Here is a 16,655-nt window from a genome sequence, read left to right as displayed (position 1 = left end):
GTAACTCAAGAGCAGCAGTGTGGATGCCGTTAGCGAAATCATTTCATCTGGAATTTCCCTTTCAGTGTTATTATCAATGACAAGAAAGAATAAGATGTAGTATATTAGACATTGGAAAACTTGTAACTTTGTTTTATTTAGTTCATCCAATAAACTTGACTAAGTAAACACTGTATTTTTCAGATTCCACTAAAAAAAAATATGGCGTTAGATTTTTACCCTCAGCCAAGATAAAAAAAATCATCCCTCGTTAAAACGCCAGTCTGGCCAATGGGTAAAACTAGGGTTCCATTTTGAAAGGGTTCATCAGACTTAGGGGGAAGAGGAAGGGCATGGGAGGGTTAGGGATAGGCCTGCGTTCCGTGGAAAACGTTTTGGCTCGAGGCTCGGCTGGACCTTCGGCCGACGCCAGCGAAGCACGTTCATCTCCTTTCGATGAACCACTGGGATTCCTAAATAAGAAAATGTACGTACACCTGATTGTAATTCTTTCTAGAGCATTCACTGAACCTTCTTGTGGTTTGCTCGCGCTGTTGTCAAGATATTCCTTTCGTGGCTAACGCAGTCATCAAACAATTGCAAATATCGAAACAGAGATTATTTTCCAGAAGTTGAAATGTCAGCAGTTTTACGATGGAAATTTCGAAAACTGCTTCTTTAGCGTCGGTCAAAAGTCCAGCCGAGCCGCAAGTCTGCCCCCTCCCCCCATGGGGCATCAAATGGTGATTTGGTGGAACAGCCAAACGAAATCAAAAAGGGAGGTCTTAACCCAAAACTTCCAGTTTGGTCTACTTCCCATCCCACCTGCGTAGTTTCCAAAGAAAGGAACGAGGCGCTGCCTACAATCTTGCTTGGACGCAAGATTCCCTCTTCGGAGGTAGTGGACACTGAGCTGACAATACTTCCGGTTTATAACGTTTTTCTGGCCAAACGCAGAATTCGCAGCTATAGTGGAACCACAAGGAAAGAAACCTGCGCAGACCCCATCGCGCTGGCAGGTGGGGGGAAAAAGACAGGGGGAAGGAGCCTTCAGACCGGCTCACGTTAGTGTTGCCAGACCTATTGATTTCTCTGGAGAATTCCGTAATAAACTATTGCTATGGAACCTCCAATGGCCTGCTCAAAAACACATTTCCTGCTCATCTTACTTGAACATGGAGGGGAGAGGTAGAGTGGAACTCCACTCAGCCATGAAAAGTGCTGTTTGAACTGTGAAATTATGCCAAACGATACTCAATTGGGCTAGGACATTATTATTATTTTATTACTATTACTACATTACTATTTTTAGATGGTTGTATTCTATCCCACCCGAAAATCTATTTTAGTTATTTTACGTCGCTTTTGTGCCTCTACGGGTAAGTACGACAATATGGATGAATGAAAAACTGATGAAATGAATGAAGTGACACAAACACAGTGAAACGTCCTTGCCTTACTAGGTAGAAACACTGACTTCGTAGCTTGGGCAAATTATTTTATACATGTAGGCTATGTGTGTGTGTCTATATATATATACATAATGTATATATATTAAATGCAGCAACATAGAGCATGTGAGTGTTAATAACAAGAAATTTGCTAGAGAATGAAGCGGCATAGTTCAATTACAAAGGAAATAATGCACTCCCTCCCCCGCAGTTGCTTGGAACTTTCATCGGCTTGAAAATACTTAATTTTCTATCCTTAATATACTATTCTATACTTAAATACTTAATTTTCTACATTATTATATAGCGGCATGGACGTCCAGAAGGAAGTGCAAGGATGGTCACCACCCACCCTCTCCTCTTCTGGAAAATGAATGTTGACATAAAAGTACCTATTATTTCAGACGTATGAGTTCATTTCAGTCACAGTAATTTACATCCAAAAGAGGTGGGATGTATAGGAACGTGATAATTTCAAACTCAAGTGGTGTTTTCTGAGAGAGCAACATTATACGGGGTAAATGCCTCATTTACCCGACTGATAAAAATACATTGTTTCCCTCTCGCTGGAAAAAATCTGCGGACATCCCCTTGCCCCTTTTTGAAGTCTGACCTGACAACGCTGCCCCGAGCACCGATAACGGCAGGGAAGATGCGCGAACGCTTTTGAGGGAAGGTTTTTTTCCTTGTGGTCGAGCTATACACTTATCGTTCCGTGGGGGTCCTACAGTGACGGCGCCAAGGGAACAGTGTTCGAAATGCGTGACGGAGACGATGTCGGGTGGATTGCATATACTCAAAAAAGTAATCCTCGTAGGCGTTGAGACATTCGTCCTACCACCCTGGCTGTAGGTCAGTGGCAGCCCTGTAGAAAGTGGGCGGTTGCTACAACAACCAATCACTCACTGCATCCATTCTTCACCTCAGCGTCCGAGTTGAACCGATGACCACGCAATGCCCGTTTCAGCTCACTAAAGATAGTATTATCGCACGTTGACATGTCTGGGTTATAAGGTGGGTGCTGGAGTGTTTCCCACCGAAATCTGTGTAACAGGCCCCGGTCAACACTGGTCGTATGCGGACGTGCATTATCGTGAAACATCACCACCTCGGAAGACAGCAAACCTGGTCTCCTGGATTTGATGGCCTGACGCAGGACCGTCAAAGTTTCTGTGTACTGCACGCCAGTAACGGTTGCATCTTTCTCACAAAATTTGATAAGCAGGTGCCCCTTATGGTCGAAGAACAATGTGAGGACCACGTGGCAGCGGGAACTATGCAGCCTTCGATATCTTCGCTGGTGGGGAGTGAGAATGCTTAGACTGCTGACTTTGCCGCTTGGTTTCCGGTTCATACAAATGACACACTGATTTATCCCCCACGACCGTTCGACAGAGGAAATCGCTGCCTTCCTGGTTGTATCGGAGGGGCATCTCCAGTGACACTCCCATGCGAATCAACTTCTGTTCTGCGGTCAGATTGTGGGAACCCACTGTGCGCACACCTTCCGACACTGGAGGCAGTGTTTCATGATGTCAAACACCGTGCGTGAATTTCCCCTAGGTCTGTGCAACGTGCTCCACTGTACACCATCGATCATGTTGAATGATGTAATTCACAAGTTTGATGATGTCATCATTTGCGACAGTGACAGATGATCGAGGTCGTGGATCATCCTGCAGTGACGTTCATTCTTAGCGAAACCTCCGACTCTACTTCTTCACCCGCGACAGAGACAACAATGTTCCCCATACCCTGCCGTCATTCGACGTTGAATGTCTCGCATACTAGCATCTTTCGCCACCAAGAAACGTACGAGTGCTCGCTGCTCTTTCTTACTGCCCTCCATGGTATGCCGGACTTGCCCTGTACGTCTCCACTTCCCTCTGCTCACACTAGCACTGCTTGACAGAAGCATACGGCGCTGTACTGCCATCTACCGGACGACAACGGAACCTCCTTCAAGTGGCAGGAGTTTCGTGGAGCAGCGGCATCTACACGTCGAGATAATGCGAGGTGGCCCGTCTTCCACTGACTGACCCTTACAGGTGAAGAGCTAAGGCAAGAATTTTCTTCCTGCTAGCTCTTCACATATTTGGAGCCTCCAGATGCCGCTGGTCTCTCGTCCTTTACGTCACTCGCTACGGCGGGTCGTCCTCCGGGCACACTCCTCCGCTACAACACTCGACACAACGTCTAACTCCGGGGGGATTTATCCCCACCCGGAGGGAGGGATCCGGTGGGAAGGAGGGGTGGAAGGCGGAGGTACCCCACGTCCCTCTCGACTTGGAAGTCCCCAAACGTCCAGGATCTCCTCCGTAGTGTTGGGTTTACCTCCTGCCTGGAGAAATCGAGGGTCTCTTAAGGGTCCCGGGGCCTTCGAAGGGTGCCCAGGGCACCCCGGCCTACTAGGCCCTCAAGGGGACTTAGGGTGGGGGTGGGGTGGGTGAGCTTGAACTCACCAAGGGGTCTAAAGCTGAGGAGCCAATGAGAGAGTCAAACTCGAGTCCGCGGCGTCATTGGAGGGAAAAAAGGTGGGAAGAAACGGCAAGGGTAGATATCTGCGTCAAATTTTTCAACTAGCCAGGCCTCCAGTTCGAGGAATGCAGCATGTGCCAGTAGGTTTTATGTTTATACTGCAGTAGTAACAGTTCGACCCAGGGCGAGCCTCAGCTACTGGGCGGGTTGCAGGTGGCGGATAGCGAATGGCCCCCAGATATGGGGGTTAGCTGCGAATAAGGGGAAACCCGAATTAGCAGTCCCGGACCGAGGCAAACTGCTGCCTTGCAGTGAGAGGAAGAAACCTCAAAGGCTAAGGGAAGAAACCCTAAAAGAAAATCTAGCAGGCCGAGGGCTATAAGGGAGGCAGCCCCTCCCACAAGGCTTTGGAACTAGGGCTGATAACCCGAGTGTCCGAGATGAAATTATTAAAGGAAACTACAGAGGAGAAACCGGACTGATTAAACTGTTGACGACCAAGAGAGGGAAAAGGATAATGAGAGTGGCAACCTGGAATGTACGTGGACTTGCTGGAAAGGAGTTTGAATTAATGACGGAAATGGTGAGAGCAAAATTGAATATATTGGCGGTGACAGAGACCAAGAAAATAGGAAATGGATATGAACAAATAATAGAACCAAATAGTGGTGAAAGGTTCCTAATGTTTCATTCAGGCGTAGGCAAAGAACAGAGAGCAAAAGGAGGAGTGGCTATAGTAATCTCCGAGGCCTACAGACATTATGTTAAATGCTGGAAATTCATCAATGAAAGAATAATCTTGGTAACTTTAACCTTTAACAGTAGCATAAATGAAGACACTACTTTTATTGCTATATATGCACCAAATGAAGATGATATAGCAGAAGAGAAAGATAGATTTTACGAAGAGCTGCAGAGGACAGTGGATGACACCATGGGAGCTGTCTTTGTATTAGGTGACTTTAATGGCAGAGTTGGAAATAACATAGAAGGAATGGAAGGGCTGTTAGGGAAATACGGCGAGACGCACCAGAATAATAATGGGAGAAGATTACTAGATATGTGTGCAGGAAATGATTTTGTAATTACGAACACAATGTTCCCACATAAAGAAACACATAGATATACAAGAGAAGTCCCCAGCCGAAAGGAAAAATCTATTATTGACTACATATTGACACAGAGGAAACAGTGGAGATTTATCTTAGATGCAAGAGCATATAGAGGTTACGAGATTGGAAGTGACCACTATTTAGAAATTATGCAGTTACATGTTAATATCAAGACCAATGACCCTGGTGATAACAAAAGGAAACCTAAAGAAAGAATAAAGGTATATAAATTGAGAGAAGAGGCAAGACAAAAAGACTATCAAGAGGCTGTGAAACAAAGGGTGGAAACATTGGAATGGCCCATTATGAGAGAAGATAAACTGGAAGAAATATGGAGTTTATATAAAGAGGCAATCTTAGGAGCAGCGGCCGAAATCTGCGGAAAGTCCAGCGGAAAGCAACAACAGAGAAGAACAGCATGGTGGACGGAAGAGATAAAAGAAATGGTAAAGGAAAAGAAGCAACGGTGGAAAAAATACCTACTCACAAAACATTTAAGTGACTATGAAGCTTATAAACATCAAAGATTAGTAGTGAAGAATATAGTGAAAGATGCAAAACAACAGTCATGGGAAAAATTTGGAGAAGCAATGGAAGGAAACCTACAAAATAACCAAAAGCTGTTCAACAAAGTATTAAAATCGATGCGAACAGAGAAGCAATGTCCTCTTAAGTTCATAAAAGACAAAAGTGGTAACCTCCTCCGAAGTGAAAATGACATTATGGAGCGGTGGAAAGAATATTTCCAAGAACTGCTTGGAGGAAATATGGAAATTGGAGAAAAGGAGAAAGAACAGACTGAGGAAGAAAAACAGCAACACCAAGAGGAGGGAGAAACTGAAGAAGAAATAACTATGGAGGAGCTAAAAAGAGCACTAAAGAAAATTAAACTAGGCAAAGCGGCAGGACATGACCAGATAGCACCTGAGATGCTTAAATTCATGGGCAAAAGTGGTCAAGACATACTACTCAAGATTATTAATCTAATTTGGAAAGCAAAGAAGATACCAGCTGAATGGGAGTGTAGTGTCATTGTGAGAAATATTTAAAAAAGGAGATAATAGAGACTGCAAAAACCATCGTGGGATATCGCTATTGAGTGTGCCGGGGAAAGTATATGCGAGGATACCAGAAGATAGAATAAGGAAAGTGGTAGAGCCACAGCTAGACGAGGCACAGTGCGGATTCCGACCAGGAAGAAGCACACAAGACCTCATATTTACCATCAGACAGATCAGTGAAAAACTGATGAAATATGGAAAAGAGGCACATATGGCTTTCATAGATCTAGAGAAAGCCTTCGACACCATTCCGAGGGATGAAATATGGAAAATACTAAAACAAAGAAAGGTTAGCTAATCAATTAATCACAGCAACGCAGAGTCTGTATAAGAAATGTAGAAACTATGTCCGCACCTGCAATGCAGAGTCTCAAGAATTTGAGACTATAGTAGGACTTAAACAAGGATGTATCCTTAGCCCACTCCTCTTTATCACCTTAATGGACGATGTTATTAAATCATGCAATGGGAAGGTACAGAAATTCAAGCTGGGGTATAGGTTTTTAAAACCAATATATATAAACCATTGTGCCTTCGCCGATGACATATTAATATTGGGAGATTCCGAAAGTAATTTACAAAAGAACGTGAGAATCTGGGAAAAAGAGTTAAAAAAGAGGGGTATGAAGATAAATGATAAAAAGACTCAGACCATGATGATGGCACGACAGCCAAATATACATCAGATTGCTTTGAATAATGGAACGACATTAGAACAGACTACAGATTTTAAATACCTCGGGGTTATAGTGCAGCAAGATGGTAGAATAGATGGTGAAATTATAGCTCGATCCCAAGCCTCAGGGAGACTCTTTAATGCGCTAAAGAGAAATTTCCTAAATAATCCATTAGTGACCAAAAATACGAAAATCCGTGTGTATAAAGTGATATATTTGCCTACATTACTTTATGGTAGTGAAACCTGGACATTGACAAATAAACATAGGAGTAAAATACAGGCTTCAGAAATGAGATTTCTCCGCAAAATAGAAGGAAAACAAGAAGAGACAAAATTAGGAATCAGACCATTAGAGCTAGCCTGGGCGTATTACCAGTGCTTGAGAGAATCGAACAGAACCAGTTACGATGGTTTGGGCACATACAAAGAATGGAAGACTCCAGAATAGCTAAACAAGTCTTGAATGCAAAGATGCAAGGAGCAAGACCACGCGGGAAACCCAGAAGAACATGGGAAGAAGATGTGAAGGTAGCTGTAGAGGCTAGAGGAGGAGAGTAAAGGAGAGCAAAGGAGCTGGCCCGAAACAGAATCCGATGGAAGACCCTCTGGGAAACCTCAACACCGCAAGGTAGAAGAGGATCGACTAAGTAAGTAAAAGTAAGTAACAGTTCGAATACAGACACTGGAGTACATAGTCTCCCGATTATAATATAGGTAGAGTGTTCCAAAACACAGACACGTTTCAGTTACCTTGTAGAGTAATAATATCTACTTAAATACTTTTAACAATGAGGAGAAGATTGCCTTTGTTAGACATATTCAAGCAAGCCTAAATTTCTGCAGCTTACATCCTTTCCTGAGAAGCAAGCTTACATCGTTTATTGTACCTTCGATCTTTACCATTTCCTACCATGTCTGCCAAAACGGAATATCAATTATAGAAAATTTTGTGTTTCCATGTCACAACAGCGGCAATTTGCTTCCGGCTGTACGTGCAGACAGTGGCGTTGCAACCGGAGGTACACGGTTGTACCTTCCAAACTCTCTAAATCCTTTGATCTCAATTGTACCTCTTGAACACTCTCAAATTATTATAATTTATCAGACACAAAGTACTGTCGTTTTAGTATCTAAATACAACAATTTTCTTCTGGCCTACATTATTCCCCTACCCAAAATAATTCAAGCTTTCGTAAACCTATTACATTACATGGTGGTACATGATTTTCTTTGCTATTGAAAAACTTTATGAGGAAGAAAAAGTATTTAAAGAAAGCGTAAAACAATGGAATGATATCAATCCATTACTGTTGCGGGAGTAGGCTATACATATTCTGTAAACGTGTTAAGGAGTACCTTGATAATGGCCATAAAATTTTCAAAAGTAAGAGCATTCACAATTATTTTGTGGGTATTTTTTTGTATTGTCAGTACAAGGCTGTGCAACTTTCACTTAAAAATTGAAAGCTAAGTGAGCTGTTCTAAAAGTGAAAACCACACATACTGTACATATATGTATGCTTATGTATGTGTGTTTATGTGTGTTTGCACAGGTTGACTGGAATGATAATTCTATTGTACATTTAATCTATTTAGTTGTAGGATAGAATCACTACTGCTTTAATCAGTAGTAGATATCTCACTTTATTTATGCTCTCGGAAAACTTTATGAGGAAGAAAAACTTAAAATTAGTACACAACGATAATGAATGAGGTCCAAGAAGGCTTTACTGTTCCCGTGTTAAAGACTAGCTTGAAAGTAGCTATAAAAATTCAAAAATAAAATATACTCACCAAATTTCAGAACCTAAATGTCACTCCAGGTTCCGTATCATTGGGTTTCATGTTTTAATCAGAGAACTTGACGTTCCTTGGCTAGGAAAAGCAAAGGTTTTTTTCTGACTACACAAAACAAGGTTGCAGATGTCTTTAGGCATGGCCCACTAAAAGCCTTACATACGTGATAAATGTCTATTTTTTCGGATTACATTTTCCGATAAGTGTGCGTTGAAAATAATTCAAATGCTTTTCTTTCAGAGTCGAGACAGAGTTCCTGAATAATAAAAAAAATGTCACTCAGTGCCCAAGTGTCTTCGTTCGACTTACAGAACCTCAGGTGCTGCTGTATACAAATTCTCATGCATGATAAATAAAATGTTAAAAAGTTTCCAGTGGGTGTGCTTTACAACTTAAAATGTGCTCTACCTAATAATAACCTTGCTATACCTTCGATATTTACATTTTGTTATTCTTGTAGGAAGTAAGGTGTAACACATAAAGGTGGATCTGTCAGATGTGTCGGTTGTGCTGACTGTGACCTACGTATTTTGGACAAATTCAACCTGTACTCTAATATGATATCTCTTTCTGGGCAGTTCACCCAAAATGCAGAAAGTTTTTATTTGGCAAAAACGGATCTTGAAAATAATGAAGAATGTATCCCTCTCAAGCCAAACAAAACAATTTTTCAGTGAATTTCAAATATTACGTCTTCCATGTGTGTACCTATTAGAAACATCGTGCTTTATTCATAGAAATTCTGAAATGTTCTAAAAATATATATGTGTATAGACAATTACAGCACTCGTATGCATGACTCCATCCATCTTTCAAATGTTCGCACATCGAAAACACAAAGTAGTCTAGGATTTCAAGGTGTAAAACCATATAACAAGTTGCCAGAGGAATTCAAGAATCACAATCCAAGTAAATTTAAAATGAAAGTAAAGAGCTTGCTAATAAAATATTTGTTTTATGGTACAGAAGATAACATACATCACATTTTCCATTAATGGACATTACTTTTAAAACTTTTTCTTCTCCGCTTTTTTTAGTATTACATTACTTTGTAACTTTCCCTATGTTATTTTATTAATATTTTAATACAGTAGATATACTTATAAGTATGTGTTAATTCCTATGTATTCAAAATCAGACATTAATGCACTTAACCCATCCTACATCATAGTGCAATATATGATCAAGTTGATAAAAATAAATCAAATCAAATCAAACAGTGCCAGAACTGACCTGATCGATAGCCCGAGAGAATGTATTCATCTTTTCTATGTATTTCACCGTGAATTCCTGCCCCCTTTCTCATTCACAAATTCTCTCTCTCTCTCTCTCTCTCTCTCTCTCTCTCTCTCTCTCTCTCTCTCTCTCTCTCTCTCTCTCTCTCTCTCTCTCTCTCTCCCGCCCCCTTTCAGCACGCGTCACACCACTCGATAGTCTTGCAAAAGAAACGTTTTATTTGTTTACCCATAAAGGTGTGTTGCTTTAGAGTCTGTGAGATTACCTGAAATGTAGAGCGTAAAGATCACTGATGTCTAGTGTTGCTTACGGGAGGACACAAACCTTTTGAAATTCGAGACGGGAGGAGACGGAATGTCTGTCTCGTCTCGTCTCGAAAAAAATAAAAGCAAAATATTTAACCAGTTGCAAATACTTGCTTGCTTGGAATAAATTCTTTCAATTTACACGTTGATAAGCGTGTATTAAGTCAAAATAAGACTATTCTGGAGAAAGAGTAGTGAATGAATACCTAAACTTATTTTCAATACTCTTTCGAAACACAAGGTTACGCCCCATTTTTATTTTTCAATTTATTCCAGGTTAATAATTTTATGTTACGATAGTACTCCAGATAGTAATACAATTCTGAATAACATCAAGAAAAGGGCAGGTAGAGAAGGTGGAAGGAGGGAACAAAACATCGTGGAGTGTCTGAGTCCGAAATTTATTGTAAGAATAGTCTCAGCTCAATAGGTTGGAAATATAAACGGACCGACGGATAGGGTTTATTATTATTATTATTATTTAATTTTTACACCAAAGGGTGTACAGAAGTGAATGTTATTAGGAAGTAGGAAAAACATTGTAGGAAACATGGCAGTACAAATTGATAAGGAATTGTTGGGAAAGTTATTAGGGAGTCCAAGATATTAGCTAGACTAAGAGAAGGAGAAAATTAGGGACAAATAATCTTGCATTATCCCACTCCAAGCAGCTGAGAGCTAAAGAGGAGGAGAAAATACTGGAAATATGGAAATAACTAATTTGGTGATTTTAGTGTTTACAGGGAACCATGACAAGATTTTACCACATGATTATTTGCACTGGTTGCGAAATTATGAGAATGTTATGAAAATTTCGGAAATGTGTTTGTTGAGAAAATTCTTGTTGTTTCACTCAGACATTCCACAGATGGTTGGATTCGAATTTTTTTTTACGTCCGTTTGAAGATTATTTCCAATGTTTTTATTTTATTTATTTATTTTATATTTAAGGAGAATACTATTCCTTGGACGGTACTAACCAATTACAGGCTGATATAGAATAATTTCAAATGATGGAAGAGCACTAAGTTCTGTATAATTATAATCGTCGTAGGAGGAAAGTTTGATCTATGAGGGGCTCCCCGATGGTACAGTGGTAGCGTCGTCGCCTTGTAATCAAGGGGTCCGCGGTTCGGTACCCGGTGAAGGCACATAGTGATTTGGATCCCGCTTTAAACAGTCCTGATTAGCCTTTCTGTATATCAGATGTACAAATGTAGTATCTGTTTTTATTCTGTGAAAACGGCAGACTTTGACTGAAAGAAGGACAGTGAACACAAGTCCTTTGTATTATTCGCCGACACACAATCTTCCATTTCGAAGCTGAGGCTATCAGCAGCGAAGTTATTAGAGGGTTGGAAGCTGTGATGACGCCAGGGGGGGGCCCAAGTCAGACACTTCGCCCCCCCCCCGGTCCCCACAACTGAAGTTAATTAAATATCGAATAATAAGAGAGTTCATTTATAAGAGTATTACGATTTTCACCTTTTCCAAGTGATGTATTCTGCATGATATAACTTTCCTGCTTATAATACCAACTTGACTAACAAATATTAATTTGTTTTAGTATATATAGCTATGTGTGTGTGACTTTCGTTCAAGATTCGAGCGCCGACCTGGGCATGGGTGATTTGTCATTCATTTATGTCCTGTTATCGTCGAGATTAATCTAAGTTTTAACCAGTTTTAAGAACTGGGAGAAGTGTTGAATGTGGATGGTTATAAAACATCACTAATATTTTGAGGACCACAAGACATCATCTGTAGTACGCGCAAATTATTCTAATTGTGGTCGTGGTTAAAGATACGTCGACAAAACCTTCACCATTGCAATTCTTGTGAAATTCTAGCCTGATTTGATATAGGTATTACATCAGCCCCCTTCCCATTAAAAAAAAATGAGTTGAATTCAATATGGCGGCCACCGATGTGGCGCGTCGTCTTGGAACACACCAATATGGTTCTCCCTAGGTCTAACCGGTTTCTATCATGCATGACTATATGTACCCAGCCTAACTTCTTTACATTTGTTCGGAAAGTTACCTTTTAAAAGGTAACTAGTTACAGTTACAGTTACTTGTTTAAAATAGTAACAGAGTTACAGTTACAGTTAATTGCTTAAAAAAGTAACAGAGTTACAGTTACAGTTACTTGCTTAAAAAAGTAACAGAGTTACAGTTACAGTTAATTGCTTAAAAAAGTAACAGAGTTACAGTTACAGTTAATTGCTTAAAAAAGTAACAGAGTTACAGTTACAGTTACTTGCTTAAAAAAGTAACAGAGTTACAGTTACAGTTAATTGCTTAAAAAGTAACAGAGTTACAGTTACAGTTACTTGCTTAAAAAGTAACAGAGTTACAGTTACAGTTAATTGCTTAAAAAGTAACAGAGTTACAGTTACAGTTACTTGCTTAAAAAAGTAACAGAGTTACAGTTACAGTTAATTGCTTAAAAAAGTAACAGAGTTACAGTTACAGTTACTTGCTTAAAAAAGTAACAGAGTTACAGTTACAGTTAATTGCTTAAAAAAGTAACAGAGTTACAGTTACAGTTAATTGCTTAAAAAAGTAACAGAGTTACAGTTACAGTTACTTGCTTAAAAAAGTAACAGAGTTACAGTTACTTGCTTAAAAAAGTAAGAGAGTTACAGTTACTCAATTTAAAAAGTAACTAAGTTACAGTTACCCGTGCTTCAAAAGTAACTGTAAGTTACTTTTACAGTTACTGTCTGCTGGAAATTTTCTTGCAAACAGATTACACAAATCGATCATTAATCCTAATAAGTAAAATAATTTGTGAAGACTTACATGTGTTTTACTTATACTACTGGTACATAAGTCTTCATATATATATATATATATATATATATATATATATATATATATATATAATCGTTGTATTTAAGAAATTTCCAATTTGGCGGGGGGGATTCTAGAAACTGCACAAAAATAGCATGATTTTTACCATCTAATATACCGGTTTCTTTCACTTGCTGCTCAGTGCTCACTTATGTGCGTGTGTGTGTCTTTGTGTCCGCTGGTACCTGAGGTACTAGGCGGTACGTAAACAATTTACGATGGTCAAACAATTCCATTTTACGAGTCACTTAACTTCAAATAAACCTTTGCACATTTTTTCAAAAAAATATAAGTTATTATTATTTTAATAGTTGACGAAAAATTGCTGATTTAAGTTTGTATCCTGACCAAAAACAGTTCAAGGCCGCCTTACAATCAGAACTGCTGGAATGACTGGGCCTACAGGTTAAAGTGAGATTTCGCACTCCCACCATAAATCTAATCCAGTACCTATTGAATACAAGGCGATAGCAATATCTCTGAGGCCTGTTAGTGTGTACATAATTTCATAATTCATTTTTGTTTTGGGAGTGATCAAGAGAATGAATTCAATGTAAATTCTTCTGTATTTTAGTAATGATTTTTGTTCGGTGATGCTATCAACTTGACAACGCATGCTGAAACCGAAAAATATTTCTAACAAAAAGTACCACCTTCCAACAGGCCCCATGTGTTTAATTCAGTGCTGTTGAAAGCTTCACAACAGTATCAACTTTGTAACGAAGTTACAGAGTCCCACTGTATATTGTGTAATACGAGTATGGTGTGCATTTGCGTGCTCGAGAGAGAGATCATTCATATAGAATACATTGGGATTAAGGAGACACTCCTCCCCCTGCTCCCACAAAAAACCTCTGACAATTACAATGTAAGTACGAATTTATCAGTTTTCTATGTCCTGTATATATCTTGAGAAGAAAAGACTATCTGACTTAGTATTTCCTTTTGGTTCATTCACTTTTTACCCTTATCAATCCAGAAAGAAAAATGATCAAACGCCATACTTCTGCAACAAAGGAAACTATACATTTACTGTTGCGTAAAATTTATTGAAGTTTTCAAGAACTTACACTTTCTGAAATTATTTTCCAACAAGGGAGATTTGTTGCGCATAAAGAGTGTGACAGAGAGAAAAAAAAGTTGTACAATTTCAACTGCGGATGAGCCAGGGGAAAGAAAAATTATAATGTGGTAGCCTATAATTGTGCATTATCAATGAAGATGAGAATGGCATTTTAAATACACCCCTTCAGTTGTCTGAGACGATTTATGTTATGATGGCTATGGTCGTCCTGATTCGTTGGTTTGCCACATGAGTATTGTAATTCACTGATGTGTCGGTAAAAATGGTGTTTAATGTCCCCGGTTCGATACCCGGTGGAGGCATTAAGTGGTTCGGATCCCACTTTAAACTGTAAGTCCAGTCCCAATTAGCCTTACTGTGCATAAAGTGGACTTAAAACACCAAATCAATCAATCGTGTTTATTATTATTATTATTATTATTATTATTATTATTATTATTATTATTATTATTGCATCCAAAATAAACATATGTAACGTCTGTCATTTCAGGAAAATGGGTTTTTCATTATTAATTTTTCGAATTTTCCAGAAATGCTGAATAATAGTAAATAAGCGAATTCTCACCAGAAATAATTTTACTTCTATTTTTTAAAATTATCTGGAATTGAGAGATAAATGAAATCACTTAGATATCATCATTCATATGGCATTTGCTAGCTCTTTTCTTCAGATTCGTTCAGAGTATCAGTATCGTCGAATTCTTTATTAAAAACACTGAAACATTGCAGGATGCCCCTTTTATTCTAGCAAAGAAAAAAAATCGGATGCTGCTTGCACAAGGGGGGAAATTATAAGGGCACAGAGAAACAAACTATACAGAAACAAGAGACACTTCACAGCACACGCCTGATAATGGCAAACGTTCATCAATGGAAATGAATTCTCCTCCTAGAAGCTTATCTTCACGCTTCTGGGAAATCCACCCCTCTTTCGAGGTATGCTTATCGCTTTGGAATTGAGGACTACCAAACGAAATATGAAACAGCCTACCGACTGCCCACCGACAGGAACAACTTTCTCTTTTCCTCTTCATCTGTTGTTTTGCTTGCAAGAATTAATGTAACAAAGGATGGCTTTTGTATCGCAGCAGATACTGAGTTCCAGCTCACTTGAAGTCCTAAATCTCCAATAATTTACGACAATAATGTAGCAATTTAAATGTCGTAAAGTAACTGCAAAGTGACTGTTGAAACGTTACTTCTATCGGAAAAAAGTAACTCAGTTACAGTTACTTACTTTTAAAAGTAACTAGTTACAGTTACATTTCCTAAAAAAGTAACTGTTACTTGTAACTGAGTTACTTGTAACTAGTTACTTCCAACCACTGAGAATGATATATTAAGAAAGATCGATAGTACACAAAAGGTTTTCCTTTCTGCGTTAAAAATTAAAATATATTTTCAACCAAACATATTTTATTTATATGTCCTTACAACTGCAAACAGAAAATGTTAATCACTAGAAAGTTAGTGAATTATCACATTAGAAAAAAACCTTCATTAGCTGAATAGTTCAAGCCATTGATTACGTCACCGAAGAGTAGACGACAGACAGGCAAGAAAATACATTTTTCTACCGTGCTTTAGAGATTGTGTAGTAAATCAAGCAAACAATAGATGTATGTCATTGTATGAAACAAATCAAATAAAGTTTCACATTTACAAGTCCCACCGCAGTAGTGTAAAAGTATATAATATAAGCACAAAAATCGTACAAAAGAAGAGGTCATTTGATTAAACAGCCCGATTTGCCTACACTTAAAACTATGCCAAGATGCCCTTATTCCCCATTTCTTCAAGTGTGATATGCTCTTAATTCCAAGAATTCTGAATCCTAGTGTAGAAAAGAAGAACCCTCAATAGACAGATATGCCTACACTTAAAACTATGCCAAGATGCCCTTAATCCCCATTTCTTCAAGTGTGATATGCTCTTAATTCCAAGAAATTCTGAATTCTAGTGTAGAAAAGAAGAACCCTCAATAGACAGATTTGCCTACACTTAAAACTATGACAAAAAGGGCATATAGCCCAATCGGCCATGTGTGTACATATTTAAATCTAAAGAATTTTGAATTCTAGTGTAGAAATGAAGAACTCCCCTCAGACAGATTTGCCCATGAGTGTAAAAGCTACATCTCTCAGTTTGTTGTCCATAAACTTGTCAAAAATATGCCCCCCTTGATATTGTTTTGACTATACTTAAAACTAGGGCAAAAATGTTTATAAGAGCTTTTGCTTACACAATAATATAATGTAATATATGCTTAAATACTTATTACCTGGAATATGTTCAATATTTTAATTGGACACCAGCCTCAACTCATATATCTAGTACTAAGACAATGTAATATGCAGAAATCTTCTAGAATTGCTCTGTGACTCTCTCATTTCTTACATCATAAACATATGATTTTTCACCTATGAGAATAACACTACATATGGTGTCATCAGGGAGTGTATCGTGGAATTCACAGATAATTTTAATGTTTGTCCTGTCATTAACCACAACTTGTTTCCTTTTTGAAGTGTTGATGACAAACATGGGTCTCTGTGCTTTGAATTCATCTGGTGTGTAATACATGTCAGTATTGCCAGTAGTGACCCTTTTGTATG

At 38.8% G+C, this 16,655-nt stretch overlaps 2 protein-coding genes across 2 annotated transcripts; one reads left to right on the top strand and one right to left on the bottom strand.

The window, feature by feature from the left end:
* Nucleotides 1-2,328: 2,328 nt before the first annotated feature.
* LOC145994139 (histone-lysine N-methyltransferase SETMAR-like) lies at nt 2,329-2,784 on the bottom strand. Its single transcript, XM_083130231.1, has one exon. It carries the CDS (start codon nt 2,782-2,784, stop codon nt 2,329-2,331), a length of 456 nt encoding a protein of 151 aa, XP_082986357.1.
* A 1,641-nt stretch (nt 2,785-4,425) lies between these two features.
* LOC145994138 (uncharacterized) lies at nt 4,426-6,069 on the top strand. The gene has a single exon (XM_083130229.1). It carries the CDS (start codon nt 4,426-4,428, stop codon nt 6,067-6,069), a length of 1,644 nt encoding a protein of 547 aa, XP_082986355.1.
* Nucleotides 6,070-16,655: the final 10,586 nt, after the last annotated feature.

The sequence above is a fragment of the Lepisma saccharinum genome, chromosome 10, assembly GCF_977018435.1.
Source record: "Lepisma saccharinum chromosome 10, izLepSacc3.1, whole genome shotgun sequence".
NCBI lineage: Eukaryota > Metazoa > Arthropoda > Insecta > Zygentoma > Lepismatidae > Lepisma > Lepisma saccharinum.
The sequence above is the reverse complement of the archived record's forward strand: the minus strand, read 5'-3'. Positions and strand labels throughout refer to the sequence as shown.

Coding starts and splice junctions, on each gene's coding strand:
- LOC145994139 (XM_083130231.1), bottom strand. CDS start 2,784: ATGAACCGGAAACCAAGCGGCAAAGTCAGCAGTCTAAGCATTCTCACT.
- LOC145994138 (XM_083130229.1), top strand. CDS start 4,426: ATGAGAGTGGCAACCTGGAATGTACGTGGACTTGCTGGAAAGGAGTTT.